The sequence below is a fragment of a genome, unplaced genomic scaffold (assembly GCF_019419815.1).
Source record: "Pyrus x bretschneideri cultivar Hongxiangsu unplaced genomic scaffold, Pyrus_bretschneideri_v1 Contig4, whole genome shotgun sequence".
Classification (NCBI taxonomy): domain Eukaryota; kingdom Viridiplantae; phylum Streptophyta; class Magnoliopsida; order Rosales; family Rosaceae; genus Pyrus; species Pyrus x bretschneideri.
In genome coordinates, this window is record NW_025999723.1 from 4,741,498 (window position 1) to 4,766,982 (window position 25,485).

Here is a 25,485-nt window from a genome sequence, read left to right on the forward strand (position 1 = left end):
TTCAATCCTAGACGCCAAACGAGACCTTGATGTGTACAAAATATCTTATTTCTGATATCTATGGCAGCAAAAGGGATATGCTTTTGATTAAGTAGTGACGTGCACCTGGACACATTTGCTTGAGAGAATGGATAAATAGGAGTTTGTACTATGTCTCGCATGATGACTCGGGCCACCAGGTCATTTGTGGGGTTTGCTTGCTTATGTTAGGTTAAGAGAGTAATAAGTTTGTTTCTCGCCTAGCGTTTTCACACTTCCAATTTCTCGTTATGTACTCCTCGTTTTTTTGCCGCTCGATTCTACTTTGTTATATTCAATATTACGGCTAGTGCATGGGAAATAAAGGGAGTTCGATTTCCCTTGTTCCTCAGATAGTTGTCCTATAGGACTGTTGTTCGAGCAATCAACTCGTTTCAGTGTACTAAGCAATGTAGTAACTCAATTATTTTACCTTGGTTTTCCAGTTGTTGGTTTGAAAAAAGTGCTTATATTCCCCCAGTTTTGAACTCTTTTTTCGCTTTGCTTTCGACTTTTCAGGTAATGTCTTTGTTTTCGATATCTTATCGCTTTCGGATGAAGTTTTCATATCAGCCCTCCCCCAGATACTCCTATATACTTCTGTGCAGGCTCTCGTTTTCCAGTTTTGTGAGTCCCTTATCTGCAGAATGCGTGCCCATTTTAAATTGCACTAATTGACAGCATGTACTAGTTGTTGTGAGAACTTTATATAATTTTTTGATGTAGAATTTAATATTTGGTGATGGGTTGGAGCTGCCAAAAGTGACCATGAAGGCTTGAGACTGTAGGGATATGATGAGGACTCCATTTTCTTGCCTGAAGTGCTTAATATTTTTTTTAATCAGGTTTAAATGTTTGCCTTAAACAGACAAAAGCACACCCACCATTTTTAGTACCTCCACAAACATGAACTTTGTTTAGTTGATCCTATAGTTTTTGGGGAATTAAACTATTTTTTTTTGTTAAGAAAGATTGCTTGGCTAGTTACAATTAACGGAGAAAAACCTGAGTTGGGTAACATGATTAGCTGGATTGTCAAATATTCTCTTAAAGAAGCAGGCCCGCTGTATCTGGATACAACTCTCAATGCACAAGGTCTATGTGAGAGTGGCTTGGCCAACAACTAGTTTTTCACTTGTTTGGAAACACATGCTCCTTTCAAGTATTAAAACACAAGATCTCGTTCTCTTGGTCACTGCCTTTTGAATTTGATATCATGGTTGAGATTAAAACGTTAAAAACACATCTACTTATTCTTCACATGTGATATCAAATATAAGTGTTAGTCACTTGGTGATGAGAATAATATTTTTGTAAAACAGAAGGGTAGTGTTATTCACACTCCTTTTTATCTCTTATACACTCTTATTAATCTTTATTCATTGATCTTCTCCAATTCATTTGATCCGACAGTCAAAAATTAAGAGAAGTGTATGAGAAGTAAAAATAAATGTGTAGATAGCACAATGCAAGCAGAAAGCTAAGGATTCCCCTTTTCAATAATGTGTTTGTGTATATATATTTCTTTGTTAAAAGGAAAAAGATGAAATTGGACATGTTTCGGTAGTAGTTCCTCAACTGCTCTGAGATAAAGAAAACCCCCAAACCAAAACCTAACCCTATTTACTAACTCCATCATCCATAGCCAAGTGAATGAGTCCAATGAGCATTTAAGATCTCTGTATTAACCACAAAGTTTTGATCCACTTCTCTGAGAATCTACCAAGTTTGATGCTATTCCACGGAAGCTGACAAGAATAATGTCACAATCCACTTTCCTTCCTTCAAAGCACAGCTAGTGCCGGTCTTTGTCACTTCACCCATGCCTTCCAAAACATTTACCTGCAGTGGTATCCCACTCTGATGGCATTCTTTGGCATCCTCTGTGACATGACTATGAATCATCCGCACCTTTATTTACCATTCAACTTCTTGTTTACTGTGAACCTGTTGTTTTCAGAGAGTGCATGATTAGAAATTTGTGGACATTGGATACTGGATGGCCACGAGCGATGGACCATTTCCATGTTTGATAAAACTTGGGGCTGTTCTAGCGGTCTGATTTGGATCCCATGCTACCCATGGAGATGAATTTACAATTTTACATGCAACTGAAATGTTATTTTGACAGTATTACAAGATAATCACGCATTATCGTGTAGAAAGTTAAAAACACGTGATAGCTGTGTGATATGGTTCGGAATAGCGGGAGAGCAACATCAGAGTTGCATGGTTCGTCCAGAGTCGTAGAGTACAAAGTCTTTATCCACGTCACCAAAAGCCAAGTCAAATGAAAGAGCATGGGTGCCTTTTCAGTAGTGTTTCAAGCCAATGATTCGTTAGCACGTGAGAAACTTAAAACTTGAGATTATGTTCTAGCGAAGCGAGATTTTCTCATGGAACCAAATATTAAACCATCTGGCATTCAGAAATAGGACTACTCGTCTTATAGACGATTGACACAGGTAAATATATATTTTTTTAATCCCTAGCACTAATGAGTCAATGACAGAACAAGATGGTCTAGACTGATTGACATCCAGTCTAGCACTGTACTACTACTGCTGCATATCATGACAATGGAGAATGCCAAATCAATTTGTTTCCACTGGTGAATACAAAATACAACTTGCCATCATTCACCAAAAAGGGGACCTAATTTTGGACCTAATTTTGATTAGTGGATGGGCAACCAAGTTCAAAACTATTGATAATGGAGCACCTTGGATTTTCTACAATGACGGAATAATTGCGGTGCTTGATCAATAAACATTATACAACTGATCGTTTGAACGTCACATTCTGCAACTATTTGGTATGTTCATAAACATCTTGAGTTTTCTACAATATCAGAAAAATTGTAGAACTTGATCAATAAACATTATGCAGCCGATCGTTTCAACACTCAACATTATGCAACTATCTGGTATGGTCATAAACACCTTAGGATTTCTACAATGTCGGAAAAATCGTGGAACCTGAACACTAAACATTATAAAACATTCACATTCTGCAACTATCCCGTATGGTCGTAAACACCTTGAGTTTTCTACAATGTCTGAAAACTCATGGAACTTGATCAATAAACATTATACAGCCGATCGTTTTGAACAGTCACATTCTGCAACAATCCCGTATGGTCATAAATACGACGTCCCAAATCGGTTTTGTGGCATCAATTTCTAAGAACACAAATAAAGAATTAGTTGACTTGAAAGTTTGAAGTTTGAATAAAAGCAAATTGCTATCCTCCTAGGCGTATGACTAAGGGGAATAGCTTCCCTCACATTTGATGTGCAATTTGGCAACTCATGCGAAATTTTGTGGACCCAAAATTTGATTCAACTTTTAGTTCCCTTCGCTTTCAAGAAACCTATTTTATTCTTTGGGTCGGTCTAGTTGCTCCCCCACGCACCCTAACTTTACCATAAAGTTGAGATCGATCGGCTTCAATTTTCAACCCCCAAGTTAATTTCTAGAGTAAATTACACTTTCATACCTTAAGTTTAGGGTCTATTTCAATTCCTTACAACATCTTCAAAACATTTCACTTTCATACCTTAAGTACTATTTTATTTCAAAATAATACCTCCGTTACATTTTCTATCCATTGATCTGTTAAATGCTGACGTGGCTGCCACATATATGCCATGTGGCTGCCAAATGTCTGCCACGTGGCAAATAAAATAATTTTTTTTTTAAACCTAAATTTTCTCAAAAAAAAGGGTAAATTACACTTTCATACCTCAGGTTTGAGATCTATTTCAATTCCTTACAACATCTTTAAAACATTTCACTTTCATACCTTAAGTACTATTTTATTTCAAAATAATACCTCTGTTACATTTTCCATCCATTGATCTGTTAAATGATGACGTGGCTACCGCATATATGTCACGTGGCTACCAAATGTTTGTCACGTGGTAAATAAAATTTTTTTTTAATTTTTTTTTAACCTGAATTTTCTCAAAAAAAGAAAAAAAATTGAAACCAGTGTCTTCCCCCGCCCTTCCCCCCCCCCCCCCACCCCAAAAGGCAACCCTAACCCATAACCCAAAAACCTACAAGAAGAAGAAAAAGAAGAATAAGTGGGGGGAAAAATAAAAGCCCCAATTTGTCCCACCCAAGCCACCCCTTTCTCCCATCCCCCATCACCCCTTCCAAAAATCCCCCATCACCCACAAAAATTCCACCCGAGATTAGGTGGATCTACCACAAAACCAGTCCAAAAATCATCTCAAACTCAAAGTATTTTTAAACCCACCCATACTGAAAATCACGAGATTCTGACCTGAGGGGGGCAGGGAAGAAGGGAAGGTCGCACGACGCCAAGGGGGACGAACTGGGTTTGGGGTTTTTTTTTTTTTTTTTTTTGTCTTCTTCTTCTTCCTCCCTCTTCTTCTTCTTCTTGTTGCTGCTGCAGCAGGTTTTTTTGGGTTTTGGGTTAGGGATAGGGATGGGTCGCTAGGGGAGGGGGGGGAGGGATAGTGGGTTTCAATTTTTTTTTTTTTTTCAATGTTCTTTTTCTTTTTTGAGAAAATTCAGGTTTTTTTTAAAAAGAATAAAAAAATTATTTTATTTGCCACATGGCAAACATTTGGCAGCCACATCAGCATTTAACAGATCAATGGATGGAAAATGTAACGGAGGTATTATTTTGAAATAAAATAGTACTTAAGGTATGAAAGTGAAATGTTTTGAAGATATTGTAAGAAATTGAAATAGACCTCAAACCTGAGCTATGAAAGTGTAATTTACCCTAATTTCTATTAAAATGATGTTAACCTAGTAACAACGTTTTAAATTAAGCAAAATGGAATGCGATTGGGATACGATTGCTATCATTAAGGATTAGATTACCAATTACTTTCAACCAACCTTTTTCTTTTGACAAAGCGATATTTAGTCTTTTAACCAAAATGATTTCTGAGATTGGCATTTCTTCACTTTGATCATTGAGATTTGAAATCGATAGAAGTGGTTCCTGAGTTTATCCGTCATCAATCATTTTGATCATTCCTTGAAAAATCTTTGTTCAATAAGGACCAATTTAATAAACAATGGATTAAAATGATTTGACAAAAATTGAGAGTATTTTGTTGTTTTATCTTTATTTAATAGAGATTTTTCATGAAATGACCAAAATGATTGACGATAAACAAACTTAGGGACCGGTTTTATCGATTTTAAATCTTAAAGACTAATGTGAGAAGTTGTGCCAATTTCATGAACTATTGTAGATAAAAAAAAACCCGATATTTATAGTTATTTCGATTTATAATAAAAAAACGAGTGCAAAAGTGTAAGTAAATTGCCCCGACAATTGACCTAAAAGTCGTGTGGTTTCACTGGCTTTTTTTTTGTTATATTTAAAGGTTTCAAAGCTTAAACCTAACACCCGCATACTCTTACCCATCACCCTACAACCACCCTCACCACTGGATCTAATTAGCATTTTATTTTACCGACCTTTGTTTTTTTTTGTTACATTAAAGAATTTTGAGCATGTGCCGAACCTTGAAACTAACCTACTCTTAGAAATTATCTTACTCCCACCCTCACCACTGAATTTAATTTACATTTGCTTTTATTGACCCTTCTATTAGATAACATTTCAAGTTCAACTAAACTTTGCAAGTAGTGGATTGTTCTGCGTCACATATTCAAATTCTCTCTTTATCTCTACTAATTAATAAAACTCTCTTTGTCAACCAAAAGAGGGTGAAAAGACAAATTAGTCTTCTATCACACAAAAAAAATGATGGGCAATAATGTAATTTCATATGTCCAAATTTTACTGTTTTTTTTATTAAAGTCTCACCTACAAGTAATGTTAAAGTACCTCTAATATTAAAAATTAAAAATTAAAAAAAAAAACCTCCCACTCCCCCAACGTTCTCTCTCTCTCTCTCTCCCCTTCTCATTTTCTAAAAAATATGTTCATACACACAAAGTGTGTAGGCAAATGCTAAGTTGTCAATTAAAGTAATAATATATATTTATTAAAAAAATTAAATATTAACTTTGAAAATGGCAAGTTTATCAAAGTTAGAGTACTCACTAGTATAAACCACACAATTATAAATTCAAAAATTTTATTCTTACAGAATATTATAGCCACACTAAATTTTGGACATTAGGTCAATAAAAAGACTAAATTAAATAGGTAAAAGACCAAAAATTTACAGAAATTTTCAAAAAAATAATCAAACTTTGGATCAAATATAGAATTATAGTCACTCTTTTAAGTTTATGATAATTATAACCAAAATTTGATATAAAAGTACTAATATGACCTGAAAATGAGATTTTTCAAAAAAAACCAAAACACAATAAAGAATTATAAATCTCCGTTTGTATCAACTTTTGTTTATAATCACTATAAACTTAGAAAGAGTGACTATAATTCATTTGGGGTCCAAATATTAGTTTTAGGTTTATTTTTAGCTACACCCCCTTGAACTCCATTTAATCTCACTTTACCCTATGTAACTCAAAAGTCACAACTTTATTTTCTAAAACCCAAAATTCATTTCACTTTGACTTGTGAACACTATCTTCTCCCTGAAATTTATAGGTTGTCTCCTGAAACATATGTGAAACCCAACACTCAATAAGACTATTCCACGTGCAATAAATTTGATTATAAATTTTCATTATGCGTCAACATTCAACAATTAAAGAATATTAAGTCTAAAAGAAATTAAAGAGATGAAAAAGATAAAAAAGAAATCGATAATCTGGTTCACCCAAATCCAACCAATTAACATATCTAATGCAATGTCAAGCGAATTTTGAGTTTTATAGAAATGACTTTCAAGTTTCAAGAAGCAAACTAGGATTTCAAAATCGAGCTCCAGGAGGCCTTACGAATTTGAGTTTCAAAGAATAAAAATGTGACTCTTAAATTATAGAAAACAAAGTGAAATTGTCACATCCCGCCTTCCCTCGCAGAGATATTGTCCGCTTTGGCATTCCCTGCCCTGGACTAGGTCGCAGACAGCAGGGCTACCGCACGGTTTTGTCTTTGCAAGCCGCAACTCCAAAAGGCCTCCCCTGAAAGGTACATGCAAGCATGGACATATAAGGCCCAAAGACCACGCCCTCACGAGCGATGTGGGATACTACAATCCACCCCCCTTAGGGAGCCCGACGTCCTCGTCGGCACACCACGACCGTGAGTCTGGCTCTGATACCAAATTGTCACATCCCGCCTTCCCTCGCAGAGATATTGTCCGTTTTGGCATTCCCTGCCCTGGACTAGGTCGCAGACAGCAGGGCTACCGCACGGTTTTGTCTTTGCAAGCCGTAGCTCCAAAAGGCCTCCTTTGAAAGGTACATGCAGGCATGGACATATAAGGCCCAAAGACCACGCCCTCACGGGCGATGTGGGATACTACAGAAATTGAAATTGAATTTCAACTAAAAAAGAGCCTTAGTTTTATTCAAAATTTCCCAAAATTTACATTTTGTAACTCACGAAGCCAATAGTGTAGAGAAATTAAACAGACTTTTCATTTTTCAGCCACCCACAAATTAACCGAGTGAGGTCATCTCCAACTGAAAGGGGGTCAGAGGATCTTGTCTAGCCCTATAGTCCTACAAGAAATTATTTTTTAATGAACATTGACATACCATATTTTATATCATCTCCAATTAAAGGGGACCAAAAGGTCATAGGCCAAAACATAGCCTTTTTACAAAAAACCCCATCTCCAACCAAAATGGGTTATTTTTTAATATGTTCTATATCGAAAAAAACCTCCGAACAATAACCAATAATAAAAATAAAGTTTTAATGAAACACTTCCGGTATTGTTCACATTTAACGAAAAACAACATTTTTACCTTTCCGTGGTACTATTCACTACATCTTTATTTGTCATTTTTCATTAAAACTAAAAAAAATTTAGACTTTTCGTTAGTTTTCCTTAATAAAAAGAGGTTGTACCTAAATCAATGTCACTAAATAGTTTAATGTTAGGTTTATCAAATAAGCTAAATTTAATTACGTATATATGCAACATTCCAATGGACCAAACCCCAACGATATTTTGGCTCTTGCATTGCAATGCGTCCTGGTTGTATTATTAATTTTTTTCAGCCCAAATTAAGGTTTAATTATTAGTCCGTCCACATGCATGGTATGATTCTTTTTGCAAAAGTTCATAAGATAATATACTAAAAAAAGTACATAATATAAGAAAAATATATAAATAATATTATGAAATTTTAATAGGCAATTCTGGGGATGGTATTACTTGCAAAATATGCAATTAAAATGTTTATTTTGTGTACGACAAGAAGAAACAATTAATTAACTTTTTGCTAAAGCTGCTTTAATTAATTAAGTTGATGCATCACTTAAACCGGGCCTTATTTAAATTTTAAAGGGCTTCGAAATAAAAGGAAGATCTTGGGGAGGTTCTGCTGCAATATTGTTTCTTTCAATCAACATGTGATTAAGCATGGAACTTGTCTAGTTTATGGGTTGCTGCATCGGGTTGGCTGGCTGGTTGATTATGGCTAGCTCGTTGGCCTGATGTCTAATTTTTGGGCCTCACAAGTTTTTTGGTCTAACTCTCGGTTAGAGACGGTTTTCGTGTCAATACGAGCTATATTTTGACTTATGACTTTTTGGTTGGATAGGTTGGAGATGGCCTAACGAAATTACGTAGGCTCTCGAATCGAAAAGAGAAGGTGGGGCCAAAATTGTCAAGAAAAGTTGGCTCGACTATTTTCTAATGCAATGTAAAACGCATTTTGAATGCGAAGCAAATTTTGAATTTTATATAAGCGACTTTCAAGTTTTAAGAAGTAAATTAAGATTTCAAAACCGAACTCCAAGATACCTTGCGAATTTTGAGTTTCAAAGATTAAAATTATGACTTTTAAATTATAAAAAACAAAATGAAATTGAAATCGATTTTCAACTAAAAATAAGCCTTAATTTGATTCAAATTTCCCAAAATTGACATTTCGTAACACGAAGCCAACAGCGTAGAGAAATTAAACAAACTTTTTCACTTTTCAGCCAACCACAAATTAACCGAGTAACGGAATTATGTGGGCTCTCGAAGCGGAAAGAGCAGGTGGGCCCAAAATTGTCAAGAAAAGTTGGCTTGACTGCTTCCGTTCCGTCACGTGTCCCCGAAACCCTTACCTTCCTCACGCCCTTGTACGCGTACCTGAAAATCAAGGGCCACCCCATCGCATGCCACCTATTCCTCACCACCAAACCTATAAGAGCGCGCCACGTCATTAATATCCCCCCGGTCTGCGAGGCCGCGCACTCTATCCGTTTACTACACGGCCGTTCAAAATTGTGGAAAGAACTTATTTGGACATAGGATGTCTTCGTCTTACCATCTCAATCTAGTAAATACTTTTTCGTTTTAGAAAGTTAAGACTCGTGACAATTTGTTGCTCGTTCAAACATTAAAATTGTTGTAATAACGTTTTTTCAACGAGAATACAATTTGTTTATTTCTTAAACCAATCATCTAATAATATGCTAAAAAATTAATACTCAAATCCGTTTGGATAATAATACTGCCAACGTGTTATTTCAAGTTTTTGGGAAGAATTTTTGCACAATAAGTAAGATTCTCAATCTAATCAAATCTTGTCATGTTTGTACCTTTGCGTAATTGCGAAACAGGGTCTTTTTTTTATTTTTATGAACAAACGATATTATTATACTAAATGCGTGTGATGAGTTTAGTCTCATAATGAATTAGCAATGAGTAATTCAAACCTGCATTCGACGAGAATCGAATCGAGTACCTCTTACTCACAAGTGAAGATGAATAACATTAAACTGTAGTACCAAGTGGCGACACAGGGCCATTTTAGTCAAAGTAATTTTCTTTCCAAAGGTCAGCAGTAAAGGCAGTAGTCCAATTGGTCGGTCGATCAACCTAGACATAGAAACGGATGCAGGCAATCCTAACCCCCCGGCACCACCACCATCCACCTGCTATAAAACCCCACCTTCCTTTGCTCTCCAGAAATATCATTTCACATTCCTCCCAAATCCCCCTCTCTTTCTAAACCTCCGCCTTCTCTCTCTCTCCAAACCCTGGAATTTCTCGCTCTAAACCCGCCACAGAGGCTTAGGCAAGAACTGGCTAACTCTCAGGAAGCTCTGGAAGACACTGATTCCAGCAATCGAAGGGTGGTGTTCGCCCTTTATGATGCCCTAAGCTCCCACGACGTGGACACGGTTCACCAGATCGTCGCCCCCGACCTCGAGTGGTGGTTCCATGGTCCGCCGACCCACCAGTTCTTGATGCGCATCCTCACCGGCTCCCAAAAAGAACCCTTTCAGTTCGTCCCCCAGTCCATCGCCTCCTTCGGCCCCACCGTCCTCGTCGAGGGCTGCGACCGCGACTGCTCCATTTCCTGGGTCCACGCCTGGACTGTCGCCAATGGGGTAATCACCGGGGTCCGCGAGTACTTCAACACTTCCCTCACCGTCACGCGCCTCGGAAACCACACCCAGAACAACTCTCCCGCCGCCTCCGCTAAATCCTCGCCGTCCGGGTTTTCCTCCAAGTCGTCGTCGTCGTCGTCGACATCCGCGATTACCTCGTTCCATTGCCCGTCCGTTTGGGAGAGCAGCGTCTCGGTCGGAAAGTCCGTGCCGGGTCTGGTCCTCGCAATCTAAAAGCCACAACAACAATCCCCTGCGGTCCTGTGCAGTGGAGTCTAATACTACTAAATAAGCGGGAGCTGAGGTGTCATAACCTCATTGGCTGTCCGGTACTCGTTATGGGCTGAACTGCTGAAGTCCTATCCTACTGTATTTCTTTCTCGCTTTTTCGTTTCTCTTCTTTTCTTGAAATTTCGTTTGTGTGTGGTGCTGGTGTTGGGTGTAACCATGGGGTCGAGGCTCTTTTGGTCTTATCCTGACGCGGCTGTAGCGGTGTTATGGTACTCTTTTATTTCAATAAAGACGTGTTTGCTTAATAATCCTTGGAGTTTTTTGGATTTTAATACTAATACTAAAATAATTAAGATAAAATAAAACGTGACAACAAGTATATAACAAGGCAGATTTGTCGTGTAAGACTAACCCAAATGATGTCGAACAGGTCAAATTCTTCGTAATTTTTTTTAATTTGAAAAAAATGATAATCGTGATATGTTCTCAGTTATTTATTTATTTTTATTTTTAAATAAATATTATTAAAATAAAATGACAAAAATGACTGAGGTGGAGTAAAACCCAGTTCCTGGGAAGCTCAGTGTGACAGTGTTACAGAGAATACTATGGTGCACCTCCAATTGACACCGGGCTTAGAAGTGATTTTTATTAAATAAAACATTTATGACGTCACTTGACAGATGGAAAATTGGAAATCCTTGGAAGTTGAGAGGGTCAAATATGAATGATAAGTGATTGCGTATGCGAGTCAATAGTCAATATTTATCACTTCTTAATTTCCAAGTGGCGGCTTGGCTGGCGCTGGTTGTTGACTAAATGGCTAATTATTCTAAAATTAAGTGATAAAAGTTGAATTGAGTGGGAAATAGGACGGGAAAATTGTTAAGGGTAGGGTCAGTTTGATAAACGTTCATTTGGCACCGGTTTGAAAATTAAAAACATTCTGAAAACAAAATGACGAAGGACTCTCTTTATGAACTCTTTGTTATTTTATATTTAAAGTTCATTTTCGTGACATATTATAAAATATTGGGTAAAAAAACATAAGGTTGTTGAAGTTCATGGAGAATTACTTTCGAGAGAATTTGCTTAGCATTTCTCAACAATGAATATTTCTTTTATTATCATGTGTTGAGAGAAAACTGTACGTTGCAATATCCACCAAGTTGCAAGCAAGATTTTGTCGTATCAAGGGAAGCAATTCGTTTCACATGTGGAGAGAAATAGAACACGGTGAAAATCAAGAGATTTTTTCGTGGGTCAAGAACAAGGTTTGGTATACCAATGTAATAATACAATTGATTCAAAACTTAAAAAAAAAAAAATTCAACCAATTGTATAATAGCACTTATTACTGAACTACATTCCCAGTACAGTAAAAAAACTTCTCGTGAATATCCAATTGTAACTCAAGATTTTTCGCCATCGAATGAAAATTTCATTTTATCAAATATCACAAGCCACGTGTACGGTGGATATGCTCGTCCACATGATCGTTCAGCAGATGCATGCACGGGGCATGGTATTTTCCAGATAGACGTTCCTCTTTAAGCAAAATGGGGATCCGAGGGTAAACGGACATGAAACATATCCGACCGTCGATCCCATCTTGTCGGAGTAAAATGGTTCAGATACCGAAGGAGAATCCGTCACACACACATGTAACTCGTGTTCTTTGTTTTGTGGGGCCAATTTTATCACGCCAGCAATTTGTGTCCATGGATTATTGTTCCCCAAACCTAATAATGATCGTTGATTGTGTCGTATTCGTGCTAATAGGCCACGGTTTGAACGCAACAATCCCTGCACCAGATTCGACCTCTCATAAACTTGTTAAACTTGTTACCCAACTGAAACGCAGCGGACTGAAGAAGAAGATCTTGATCACTAGGATAATGAATCCGCCACCTGCAGGCTGTAGCAGTCAATGATATCCTATATTCCAAAGTTTTTTACTATTAGATTTTAATTATTGTATCATTAAGTAGCAGTCTAACAGAATATATATTGCCCGAAACATACTAAAAATTCTCCAATTTTTAAACTAAACAACCTCAAATGTGACTAGATAGTGCCCCAAACTAATAATAATAATAGGTGGGTAGTTTGATTAACTCATCATAATTTGTCATGAGGACAATATTGTCGTGTAATTTTAATCGTCACATCATAATCTGTCATGAAAAAATTTGATCATTACACGATAATATTATCCTCATCTTAATCATTGAAATTTTGTTATCTCCAACATAATTTAACCACACATAGTAATTAATATAATGACGGAGATTGAGGAGCATTTTAAGAGCATCTTCAAAAAAGATATCAAATCTTAGTGGTGGATGCCATTGTGCATATTTGACATAAAAAATCCTTCTAATCGAAGTGTTTATTTGCTGACTGGATTTGAAACCTTTGTAATTAGGAGTTAATTTGACATCAACGTCAAATTTAATTTTTATAGTTTAATGGTAGATCTCATATTCCACTAACATTTCAACTAATAAAAATTTTCTTTCATGACCAAATATTGCCTCAAACCAATAATAATAATAGGTAGAAATTTTGATTAACACATCATAATCTGCCATGAGGACAATATTGTCATGCAATTTTAATCGTCACATCATAATCTGCCATGAAAAATTTTTGATGATCACACAACGATATTATCCTCATCTTAATTATTGAAATTTTGTTATATCTAACATAATTTAATCACACATAGTAATTAATATATTATGATGGAGATTGAAGAGCATTCTAAGAACATCTTCAAATGAGATGTCAAATTTTAGGTGTAAATGTCACTATGCATATTTGTCATAAAAAAAAATCCTTCTAATCCAAGTGTTTATTTGCTAATTGGATTTAAACCTTTGTGATTAGGAGTCAATTTGACATCAACGTCAAATTTATTTTTTATAGTTTAATGATAGGTTTCTTATTCCACTAATATTTCAACCAAAGAAAATTTTGTTTCAACAATTTGTTAAATGAAAAACAACTATTTAAAGCTCTTCAATAATAAGAAAATAATATTCGATAATTTGGTTGGAGAAACACAAAACTTGACATATGACTTCAGACTACTACAACAACAATTGATTATAATTTAATTCTTATAATCTGACATAACTCCACCGTGACATCGTCATGAAGAAAGTTGAATGATTTACAAAATTATAATTTAATTAGGCTGCCCTCTGTGGTCATTGTCTCATTCAAACCCTCTGCAACTACTTTATGTGAAACTTGGGTTAAAAGATGACATCAACTCGGAAAGATGTCTCTTTTTCCTTGATTTAGTCTTTTGATCGGCAGCTGCGATAAGTTGTTTGTCCGAACATGATATATCAAGACAAATTTATATAAATATACAAAGATATTAAGCCAAAATAGGGGGATGCACACATCATCACTTTTTTTTTTTTTTTTTTTTTTTAACTTAAGATTTTACCATAAAATTAGTTGTTAATATAGCAAGTAGGTTAGTCTCTTATAAGTCCATAAAAGGTTTCTCATTTTTCTTGAAGTGGAATTCACTCTCAATACGCCAATTGTTAGTACAAGAAGTAGTCTAATCTCTTATAAGCACATCCAAGATCGCTCATTTTCTCGATGTCGGACCTTTTTTCGATGTGAGATTCACTCGCAACACACCATATCACGTATAAGAAATTTTCAAGCCTAACATGTGGACAACATAAATTGAGTAACGTAGAGCATGTGCGGTCGTTGGGCTTCACGCATAACACAACATGCTCTGATACTATGAAGAAGTTGTGGCTTTACCATAAAATCAATTAACAATATGAGAAGCAACCAAATCTCTTATGAACAAATGCAAGATCCCTCCTTTTTCTTACGTGGGATTTACTCTCAACACTTTTGCATACTCCTATTAATTTTAGCTTTGAAATTAAATAAATTAAAAAAAGAACCAAAAGAAAAAAGTTATACGTAATTGTGCATAAAGAGAAAATGTCAGCGAAAATCATTCCGATTTTATTAAAGCATTCTGTAAACAGTGAAGATTCTAAAGAACGGTAGCCCCGTATCCACAATATTTAATATATTTTCACAACAAAAATTCAACTTTTGTTCCCCTATTTTTTGAATAAAGAATATAGTTTTTAAGAACAAAATGATGCTCTTACATGAGGTATATTCTTGAACAACCATTCCATTTGTGTGAATTTGGACATAGTTGAGCCCTTTTAGGCATCCAAATCCAACATTCGAAAGGATTTCGTAATAAAAAGAACATTCGAAAGGATTTTACGTGGAATTTATTCCAATCTCCTTGCATAATATTCTTTGAATTGTCACTCTCAATCTTACCCCAAGTCTTATTATATCAATAATAAAAAAGGGAATAAGTAGTTGATCAACCCATCATATTCAGTACAGCGTATGCTATGTAGACCAAGTTTTTAGACTAAATTTACAAATTAAGCTATGGGACACGAGTAGGAAATAAATATGGTTAATTTATACTAGATAAATCTAATTACCGACAACCGCATCATATGATATGCAAAATTTAGTCTAAATAGTTTGTCTCGCTAGCTTTACTCTTCAGTATATAGTAGAGAATGAGAATCAACCCAACAAAACATCATATTTAACCATCACGGGGTAGCTAGTAGTCGGGGACAAATTACAGACAAATATACCACACATTATGTTTTGGATTAGATTTCTGACGCTAGTGAATTATGTGATTATGGTCAAAATGAGGCTGAAATGCCTTTATGAGTCTTTTAACTCTCAGAAAGGTAGACTAGCATGGAAAAACCACTAGCTAGTCCCATTTTTAAGGAAAAAAATGTGGTAATTTCAACACGGTTTGAAAAAAAAAAAAAAAAAAAAAAAACAAAGACTTTGGTTTGGTTTCAGGTATGTACCACTCAACAATACATCTTTTATGCCGGATTTAACGGTTACAAAAATTTAACGAATTTTTGTATGTAAAATTTAACAGTTGCTTTTCTAAAACTACATAGTGATACATGTTATAAATAAATAAAGGGTAAATTACAAAAAAATTACCTCAACTATTGGGTCATTAACAATTTCATACATTGTCTTTAAAAAGTTTTAATGTCATACCTTATTTTCAAATTTGTTGCAATGTCATACCTTCCGTCAATTGATTGTCAGTTCATCAGTTAAATGCTGACGTGGCATGAGACGGGGTCCACTTTTTATTAAAAAATTAATAAATATTATAAAAAAACTTAAAAAAAATCATTTCATATTTTTAAATATTAAAATAATAATTAATTTTAAAAAAAAAACAAACAAACCATCAGTTTCGTCTATCCCTCCCCCCTCTTCTTATTCTCTTCTCCCCCATCTTTAGCTTCTTTCCCTGACCCCCTACCTGCAACCCAGTTCGTCTTCCCCCCGCACCTGCACCCGCACCCACACCCACCCTCTTCCCTCCTTTACACACCCCACTCCTTAAATCCACACTCATTCCTCCCATTTTCTCCCCGCCTCTCCACTCGTGGAATTGGCTTGGCGAAGGGGGTTTCCTGATTCCACCTCACAAACCCGGCAATGGCATTAGACAGGATCTAGGGTTTTTTTTTTTTTTTTTTTTTTTGGTTGCAGGTAGGGGGTCAGGGGAAGAAGATGAAGATGGGGGAGAAGAGAGGAGGAGGAGGAGGAGGAGGAGGAGGGGGGAAGACGAACTGAAATTCTTTTTTTTTCTTCTGGGTTGCAGGGGGAAGAAGATGAAGATGGGGAGAAGAGAGGAGGAGGAGGAGGAGTGGGGAAGACGAACTGATGGTTTTTTTTTCTTTTTTCTGGGTTACAGGGGTCAGGGGAAGAAGATGAAGATGGGGGAGAAGAGACGAAGGGGGAAAGGGGTAGACGACTGATGGGTTTTTTTTTTTTTTTTTTTTTTAAAGTTTTTAATAATTTTTTAATAAAAAATGGATTCCGTCTTATGTCACGTCAGCATTTACCTGATGAACTAATAGAAGGTATGACATTGCAATAAATTCGAAGAAAAAGTATGACATGAAACTTTTTAAAGACGATATATGAAACTGTTAATGACCTAATAGTTGAGATAATTTTTTATAATTTACCCATAAATAAAAGTTGTTTGGTTTGGGCTGTTTTATTTTTAGTGACTTTCCACCTGGAACCCACAAATTTTGCTTACGTAGGAAATGATGACTGTTTGAGGGGCCATGCAAATTGCATGGTGATAATCCGGTGCTCCTATTAGATGAAGACTACTTCCCACTTTTGCTGTTAACGCGATCGATCATGGAAATTGACTGATAATTTATTTGAAAACACACAAAAATTATCATCTTAAATATATTTTATCAGACATATCCCTTCGATCAAATCTACGAAATCCACTAATTCAAGTCCTTGAAATTTGATTCAACAGTTAAAATTATTATAACTTTTAAAAATAGTCTATGTTTTTAGCCGTTAGATTAAATTTCAAGAATTCGAATTGATTAATTTAGTGAATTTAATGAAAGGGATCCAGAGATAATCTATTTACTCGTTTATCATATGATCACCGTATATGCAATCTAATTGATCATATACCAATAATTAATCACTAGTTGGGTCCCGTCATTCCATTATTCTTTACAATTTTTCCACTATGTTTTGTTTTTTTCAATTATTTCGCTGCGCATTTTGTGGGGTATAAGAAATGGTCAATCACTAATTAATCTACTAATTGTACGTTATTAATTGTTGTGGACCTTTCTACTTCTGAGAACATAAGCAAACGCGTCACATACTATCAGTATGGATATTGATGAAAATATTAAATCGTAAAGTTGTGGAAATATTGAGAGATTTTGATAATCAGTCGTCTTCGATGTAAATGATAGAAATTTGTTAAAAAACGTGAACATTTAAAATGAAACTTTAGGGGCGACATATAGTTGTTTGTCGACATTTAACTAATATGTCGAAAATATCGACATTGATTTTAACCGAAATTTAAATGTTTATCGGATATTTTGTGAAGTTTACACTTCAACCCCTATTTCCCTAGAAATAGGTATCGAAGAAATTTCAATACACATATTTCTTTACTTGTTCATGTAAAGTAGTTTATTAATTGAGTTTTGATTCAAGCGATAGTGAGGAAGGGGAGAACTGAACTCATAACATTGGGTGCAACAATAAATACGCTTACTCAATTGAATTACAAACTCTTTTACTCTTTATACATTTGAGTTAAGGATAGATCTTAAGTTAATTTAATTGTGGAGTGTGTGTATGCCTCTTAATACATGTCTCCTTCATAACCTAATTTAACACGATGCTTCTCACGAGCTAGGATTCTACTAGTTAGATTACGAAGTTAACGTACAAGCTACTAAACTTGATGGGCTATATAAGTATATATCATGTATTCTACGCGTGAAAGTTTCAACGTACTACTTACAAGCTTCTTTTGCTCCATTTAATTTAAATATCATAGAAAGCGTAGATGAGATAAAAAAATAGGGTATAAAAATTATTTCCCTTAATATAAGCACTACGACATTTCTATCTTCAAAAAGGAAACTAGCTGGTGGTCGAAATGACTTATAGAGACATTTTAGTCTTCCTTTGACTAGCTTTGCGTGATACACCACGCAAGATGTGATGTGAAAATACGAGCTTGAAATTCATTATCAATTACTCAGTCAGCTCGTGTTGGTTACAAGTACTACGGCATTTACCAAATCTTTTGATTTGATTTGAATTTATTGAAGACGGCAGGCAATTAGGCTTTAAATTTTATAGTTTTGACTGGTTTCACATTTTGCCAAAACCAAGTGGTTGATTATCCTTCAGATAAGCATTGGTTTTTAAATTAATCAAGAATATATAACCAAAAAGATAGAAGCTTAGTTACGTTTTTTCAAGAAGAATATAAGCAACTAAGTGTATCTTGATTCGGACATGGGGTTTTAGTCGTTTAGGATTAGGATGCAAATAAAATTGGAATGTTGGAATTAATTTAATTTTGTTGTATCATAGATTGGGCCTCAATGTTTGGGTCTCGTTACTTAACTTATGATGTATGTAAGAGGGGAGGAAACTCTTATTCTATAACGAGAGATTATATTCACACACCCTAAATCACTTCTCCCACACCTTTTTAAAATTTTAATATTTTCTACACACCAGTAACACTTGATAGAATATTAAAAAATAAAAAATGTGTGGGATAAGTAATTTGAAGTGTGTGAATATAATCTCCTTCTAAAAGGATCCTTCACCTTCATTTTAATGGAGGAAAACCTTAGCGTCTCTAACAACAAGCCTCAATGTACAATGTAACTCTCATTTTACATAGTAAAAACCGGATTTACATCAATATGGACGTAATCCCAACTTGAAGTGAACCACGATACATCGTTGTGTTCATGGGTATGTGTGATTTACAGTCTACATTGTTCCAAGATCAACCCGATTTTGTTCATTAACATTTAGCGCTATCTGTGGAAGTCGATCCCATGACCACGTGGTTAAAAGCCAATTGTACATGCACCTTCACTATACATTTGTCCACAGTGGTCTTTTGCTAAATTGTCAAGTTAGGAACAGTGCAGCCAATAAGCTCGATCCAAATAGATGGGGACTGCTATGGATGTCCAGATTTTGGAATGCAGTCAGTTTTCATGGATGGAATGGGGCGTTTTGGCGGATTCTCACCAAGGGCTATGATTTAGTTTTAGCTGCATATACAAAACAAAAGGTTATTGAAAATGTCACCCTCTAATTCTATCCATATCAGATTATCGACAGGTTCACATCCTTGATGTCCAAGGCATGGCCAAGTCATTTCCTTGGGTCAAAATAGAGATTTGACAACACTGTTTGTGGTCATTTTTCAAAATCGGAAGAGATTTTAAGTTTGAACAGCAATCTGCAATTATCAATTTAAATTGAGGTGGGTCTCAAAATGAGATTTTGAAATTGTATTAGTTTATATACTTCATTTATTAACATGTAATTTTAAAAAAAGTTGAGGTTCCACCGTAAAACTGATTGACAATATAGTAAGTAACACAACATCTTATAAACACTTGCAATGTTTCTCTTTTTATCAAGGTGAGACTCTTTTACCTTCACATTCTCACATGTCCCCTCACGTGTGATGAATTTTCAAGCCAAACATGTGGACTACATGATTTGGGCGACGTGTAGCACTTGAGGCCGTTGGGCTTCACACGTGGGCCAACATGCTTTGATACCATAAATAAAGTTGAGGTTCTACCATAAAATCAATTAGCAATATAGGGAATAGCACAACCTCTTATCAGCATTTGCAAAGTTTCTCCTTTCACTGATGTAGAACTCTTTTACCTTCACATCCTCACAAATCCTTCGTTAGATAAATAACGTTTATATGCAAGAATTGTTTATGAACTGGTGTATAATGCACACCTACACAATTTAGACTAGAGTGTGCTCAATTGGTTGTCGTTTTTGGATTTAGGAGAAGCTAAAGCTCTATGATGAGTATTGTCTTTTTTGTTCATGTGATGCAAATGTAACTTCAACGTTAACCAATAAACGAATCTCACACTTATCACGTCATCAATTTAAGAAATGACCAGATGGTCTAACAACTTGAAAGATACATTGAAAGGGTTCATAACTTTATAACGAAATATGATCAAATAGAAAATCTCAATGACCCATTTTAAAAATTATCGCAAAACTTAAATGGTGTGAAATGAAGATAGCACTAAGAGTATAATAAAAAATTTGGACACGTGTTGTAAGTGAGGCGAGATTAGGATCATCAAAGCCCAAATATAGTTCATAAGAAGCCCAGAACTTTTATTTATGAAATTATTGTTAGAAAAAAAAAAAGAAAAGGAAAAGGTCGGAAAAAATAATAATAATAATCAGACAACTCACCCCAAAAAAAAAAAAAAAAAACATGCAAACACCAAACAATCTGCCAAATCTGAAAGTGTGTAGGAGTTTCAGATCCCCACCTATGAAATCGCGATAAGAAATCAAACCCATTAAACCCAAAAGAAAATTACTTACTTTGATTGATTTCATTGATGGGAAAGGCACTACCTTGGCCGACCCGGTTCCAAGATTTGACCCGAATTATCGCTGCCGACAAGCTCCCGCGGTCCAGGCGCGCAAAGCAAGTGTCCCAAGTTCGAATTTCGTCCCCGCAGCCGAAACCGGTCGACCCGGAGCGGGTGAAGCTGAGGATGGAGAGCTCCGAGGGGCAGAACCGGGTTCCTCTGGCCCGGGTGGTGTCGGACTGCGTGCGGCGGTGGTTTCAGGACACGCTCAAGGAGGCAAAGGCGGGGGATAGCTCCATGCAGGTGTTGGTGGGTCAGATGTATTGCAGCGGCTATGGTGTTCCCAAAGACCCCAAAAAGGTCCTTGCACTATCTTATTTTTTTTTGTCTGTTAAATTTGCAATTTTGTTCTACATTTTATAATTTAATTTCTTAAATTTACTGAATTTTTTTCTTAAATTTTAACTTAATCTTTAATGTGGGCACTAGAAAAACTGTCAGTTAGGATTGAGTTAACTGTCAGTTATTGGTAAATGCTATTGCCTCAGTTTCGTGGCACAAAACCGGGCAATGACGTTCTAGGATTCATACAGCTGACCCTATTCAGTGGGAAAACGTTTTGTTGTTGTACTGTTGCCTCATTTCACGGCACAAAACCGGGCAATGAAGTTTTAGGATTCATACAGCCGATCCCATTTAGTGGGAAAAAGTTTTGTTGTTGTACTGTTGCCTCAGTTCACGAAACTCCAAATCAGAAATGTATGGTTCCGTTATTCCCTGGTGTCATTGGCATTGCTATGAATGCCGAAAGGATTCATGAATGTGTTCTTCGTGCCTCGTTAGGACGCGAACGCTGGCTTGTTTTCGCCTTCTGTTTTTGTGTCAAAAGAGACTGGTTAATCTTGCAGTTGTTTCCGCTGTCTGAACTTGTGAGTTGTGCACGTAATCAGGGACATGCTTGGATGAATAAAGCTTCGAAAAGTAGAGCTTCGGTTTGGAAAGTGAGCGATAAGCCTCCAGGTACTATCTCTCCCCCGTCTGTCTTTCAGTGTTTGGACACCGTTTTGGTAGTGACCTTATATGTTGTAATTGTTTCCGTGGTGGTCTCGATTAGGTTACAACGCAAGTGATTCTAACTCGGATGAATTGCAAGACGACACGAAGTAAGGCCAAATGTTCTTTCTCAATTTTGAGTTCACTTCTGGGTTTGATTAATTTTCTTCCATTCCCACTGTTATTGGAGACACTTTGCAGTTTAGTTTTCGATGCGATCTTCTTGCATTGCTTAGTAATGGAAGGGTTCGTATTTACTGTCTCTTCATTCTCTACCGAGCTTCAGAACCTTCCTCTGCTCTTTAATTCTGTTTTTGTTCTTTGAGATAAGTTTTGATAGTTGATGACTGTTTTACCTGTCTTGGATTAACATATGAGCTTAGTGTTTATAACAGCAAGCTAAAACAAATGAGTGTTTACTTTCTAATTCACCATCGACTAAGTTATGAGCTAAAACAAATGAACTCTTATCAACCATCTTCGCCAAGCGTGGGTCACCAATGGAGGGCTCATCTCCCAGTCCGGTTTGTTCTTAACATTGGTGACCCTAGTTTGCGGTTGGATGATCCTCGTAACTTGATTTCTGATGTTTTTCTAGAGTACTGCATATAGCTAATAGAGAATAGCACTAACATTACAAAAGAAACAATGTTTGTACATCCGAGAGACCGATACATCTCGATTGTACATCATTTGCCTTCACGCCGATCCCTTCTCCAATCCCATGGCTTCTCAGGGTTTGATGAAGCCCACAACCCAACTCGCTTCGCCCGAGCCTTTTCTTCCCACTATTATGATTGATACATGTGAAAATCAAATGTAGATTCATGAGTCGAAATGTTGAAAATAATTAACTTTCCAACTTGCTAGAATTGTGCTGTTTTACTCTGTACTAATTACACTTCATCAAATAAGATACATAATTAGCAGTATGATTTTACTCACTGTTGCAAATTCTGGGCGTTGGTCGTAGGCTGCGTAATGCCATGCACACCCCTTCTTGAGCATTACTTCCTGGATGAGATTGTAAACGGATATCAAGACTTATTGGTATTACATACAAGACAGATATTAACGTTGGCTGCCATATAATACCTGTACAAATATGTCGTTGCAGTATACGTCACCTACACAGCGCCCGTAACGATCTTCCCCATAGATAAGAACCCTCAAACGCTTGCCCTGAATAAGCTTAACCAGCTCCTGTTTGGCTTCTTCTCCATAGGGCATTTCACCCTCGGGTGCATCTATACCCCTGTTTTCTCTTAGAATCGATTAACTTTCACTGGTAGAATATATGTTGCAGCTAGTAGAAATCATAAAAGCAGATGATTTTACCTCAGACGGATCCTATACTTTCGGGCAAGGATCTCCTCGTTTTGAATATTCAGTACCCTGAATGGAGAGGAAAAACGCAATTAGAAACCTTTTCTGTGTTCAAAATGATTAATCATGCAGAATTTATGCAAGTGGCATATGAATATCCAACCCGTATCCAGCATCTTTGATTTTCTGATTAAGTGCATCTGCCTTTGTATAGTCCCTCACGGCGCGAGCTTTCGATCTTTGAATGGCAGCTCTTTGCACATCGATTGGAACAAAGGACGACTCCCTGGGATCCTCTGTGCTGACGTAGACTGTCAACGAATCGCCATCTTGAATCGCTTTTCCATCAACCTGGTTTTATCCAAAATGATTCACCTATCAAAACTCAGAACTAGTTTGCAGGCACTTGGCAGTGGTGAAAACTGGTGAAAACTGAAAAGAAGTACTTTGAGAGCAAAAAGTTTCTATTACCGGCAGCGTCCGGAACTCGTACTTTACTCCTTGAGGCAACGAAGTTGGGACCTCAGCAGAAAGACTGACCAGAGTATGTGGAAGAGGAAGGCCGTAGAAAGCCAATAAACCCTAAAGACAAACAATCACAGAAGAATTTATACGTTACTATATTTCATCACAGTTATGAGAAACATGTAACAGTCGGAATTTTGTGGCAATGTACCTCAACATCCGGCCTTTGGTGTTGTTTCAGGGTTTGTATAACAAGCCTAGCCGCTTCTTCGGGTGTTCTTGGTGGCGGTTTGGCTTCCCTCCATGCGACAACTAGTTTTCTATACCTTTACACAGTTAGGAAATTTGAAGAAATCAAGTTCAGTAAACTATGGATATAATTTCTCCAATGTCTAGACCTTTTTTCCCCTTAATGAGATTAGACTGCTAATCAATTGCTAATTACCAGTTAGCTTGAGCCTTCCTGGACGAGACCACATGCTGAGCGAGCCCTTCTGGGACCTTAAAAATCGCAATCATACAAAATTGAGAAGAAAAAAGAAGTTGACTTTAAGAGAATGCGATCAAAATTAACAAAACCCAGAAAGGTAAACACCCAAAATCATCATCCATTTACTCAGATTAAGCTTTTACCTTAAAAAAAGGTGATTAAATGGTTCAATTAGTGGTAGAAAGGTTACCTGAGAGGTGATCTCGAAGTTGTAGAGGTCTTGGGCAAGAGCCGAAACGCCGACAGTGGCGGCGGACACGCCGTGAGGGCCAAGTGATTCAGAGTAGTCCCCTCCGGTGGTGGTGGGTTTGCACCATTGCCCCAACAGGAACCTTATGAAGCTTCCCAACAACCCCATTTCTCAATACTCCCAGCAGTCTGAGCCTCCAGAGACTCAGAGTTGCAAGAGAATTTGACCCAGAAGCTGAAGAAGGAAGAAAAGCGAAAGACTTTCGAGGGTGAGAAAAAAAGGAGATTATAAATAATTGGGTTCTGGTTGAATTTTGGTAAAGCAAAACAGTAAATTGCAATGAAAAGGCAGAGAGGAAGCAACCAATCATTGAATAGATGGACACGTGGCGTGTTGGAGTTTATCAGTTTTTTTAATTTTTTATTTTTTAATTTTTGGGTTTATCAGTTTTATAGGTAACTCAAATCAGTGTTTTTCTTCGAAGAAATGGTAGTAATGGTTAATCAATTTTAACTAAATTGGAGCAGTGATGGTCTTTTAACTATGGTCATTTTCGTCACTTCATCAAACTTTTATCAAAATGAGTCACGTGCCACTCACATGAAACTGAATCAATAGGCAAATATGAAAAACAAAAATTAGAAAATTTTAGCAGTGGTTTCTCAATTTTAACCCAACTGTACCAATGATTTTTCCACCATGACTCACTTTGACGAGATTTTAGATAGAGTTTATTAAAATGACTATAGCTGCACATTTTACTGAGTTAAATGATCAATCTTTACAAATTTTATTTGAGAGACCAACGTTCCAATTGGGTTAAAATTAATAGACGATTGCTACAATTTTCTCTTTTTCTTAACCAAATTGGTTAAGTCTAAAACTGTTTGCAATTCAAATCAAAGAGGTGTGTAATTTGGCAACGCCATAAATGATAAAATCAGACAGGCACATGAGAGAGAGAGTTGTTAAGAAATGGCCGTCCAAATGTGAATGTGTTGAAACGATACCAGTTGATTGCATTTGTAAGATTTTTTAGTTTCGAGCTCACACGGTGACATATGATTTAAACTTTGCATTTTACACTATCAGACACCATTTGGGGAAGAAGAAGAAGAAGTGGATCCATTCCTTTGGTGTGAGCAGCTATGTCACAATAACATATCCGCTCAAGACACGCAAAGAGAATTTTTGAGTTTGGGCTGATTGTGTTTACAACGAGCAAGAGATGATG

General features: G+C 36.4%; 3 protein-coding genes across 4 annotated transcripts; 2 read left to right on the plus strand and 1 right to left on the minus strand.

Moving 5' to 3' along the window:
* Positions 1–10,056: 10,056 nt before the first annotated feature.
* On the plus strand, positions 10,057–10,992 carry LOC103958668 (wound-induced protein 1). Its single transcript, XM_009370962.3, has one exon. It carries the CDS (start codon positions 10,310–10,312, stop codon positions 10,685–10,687), a length of 378 nt encoding a protein of 125 aa, XP_009369237.2. The 5' UTR covers positions 10,057–10,309; the 3' UTR covers positions 10,688–10,992.
* A 9,585-nt stretch (positions 10,993–20,577) lies between these two features.
* Positions 20,578–22,137, plus strand: LOC103942213. Of its 2 annotated transcripts, none has more exons than XM_048565659.1 (3): positions 20,578–21,087; positions 21,636–21,747; positions 21,842–22,137. In XM_048565659.1, exons 1-3 carry the CDS (start codon positions 20,755–20,757, stop codon positions 21,892–21,894), a joined length of 498 nt encoding a protein of 165 aa, XP_048421616.1. In that variant the 5' UTR covers positions 20,578–20,754; the 3' UTR covers positions 21,895–22,137. The 2 variants fall into 2 exon arrangements, with proteins under 2 accessions (XP_048421616.1, XP_009350684.2); XM_009352409.3 differs by having other exon boundaries at positions 20,586–21,087; positions 21,678–21,747.
* Positions 22,138–22,393: 256 nt separating this feature from the next.
* Positions 22,394–24,549, minus strand: LOC103942214 (staphylococcal-like nuclease CAN2). The gene is made up of 9 exons (XM_009352410.3): positions 24,252–24,549; positions 24,017–24,072; positions 23,783–23,897; positions 23,578–23,688; positions 23,270–23,457; positions 23,119–23,175; positions 22,876–23,035; positions 22,726–22,794; positions 22,394–22,568 (listed from the first exon to the last, which is right to left on the minus strand). Exons 1-9 carry the CDS (start codon positions 24,417–24,419, stop codon positions 22,470–22,472), a joined length of 1,023 nt encoding a protein of 340 aa, XP_009350685.2. The 5' UTR covers positions 24,420–24,549; the 3' UTR covers positions 22,394–22,469.
* Between the last annotated feature and the right edge of the window lie 936 nt (positions 24,550–25,485).

Bases quoted from the DNA above. Each gene is read 5' to 3' on its own strand.
- LOC103958668 (XM_009370962.3), top strand. From the start codon at position 10,310: ATGCGCATCCTCACCGGCTCCCAAAAAGAACCCTTTCAGTTCGTCCCC.
- LOC103942213 (XM_048565659.1), top strand. From the start codon at position 20,755: ATGGGAAAGGCACTACCTTGGCCGACCCGGTTCCAAGATTTGACCCGA. The intron at 21,088-21,635 runs GTCCTTGCACTA...TTAATCTTGCAG, and splicing joins TTCCCAAAGACCCCAAAAAG to TTGTTTCCGCTGTCTGAACT. The intron at 21,748-21,841 runs GTACTATCTCTC...GGTCTCGATTAG, and splicing joins AGTGAGCGATAAGCCTCCAG to GTTACAACGCAAGTGATTCT.
- LOC103942214 (XM_009352410.3), bottom strand. From the start codon at position 24,419: ATGGGGTTGTTGGGAAGCTTCATAAGGTTCCTGTTGGGGCAATGGTGC. The intron at 22,795-22,875 runs GTATTATATGGC...AATCTCATCCAG, and splicing joins GCAACGACATATTTGTACAG to GAAGTAATGCTCAAGAAGGG. The intron at 22,569-22,725 runs GTGAGTAAAATC...CAATCATAATAG, and splicing joins AACGCCCAGAATTTGCAACA to TGGGAAGAAAAGGCTCGGGC.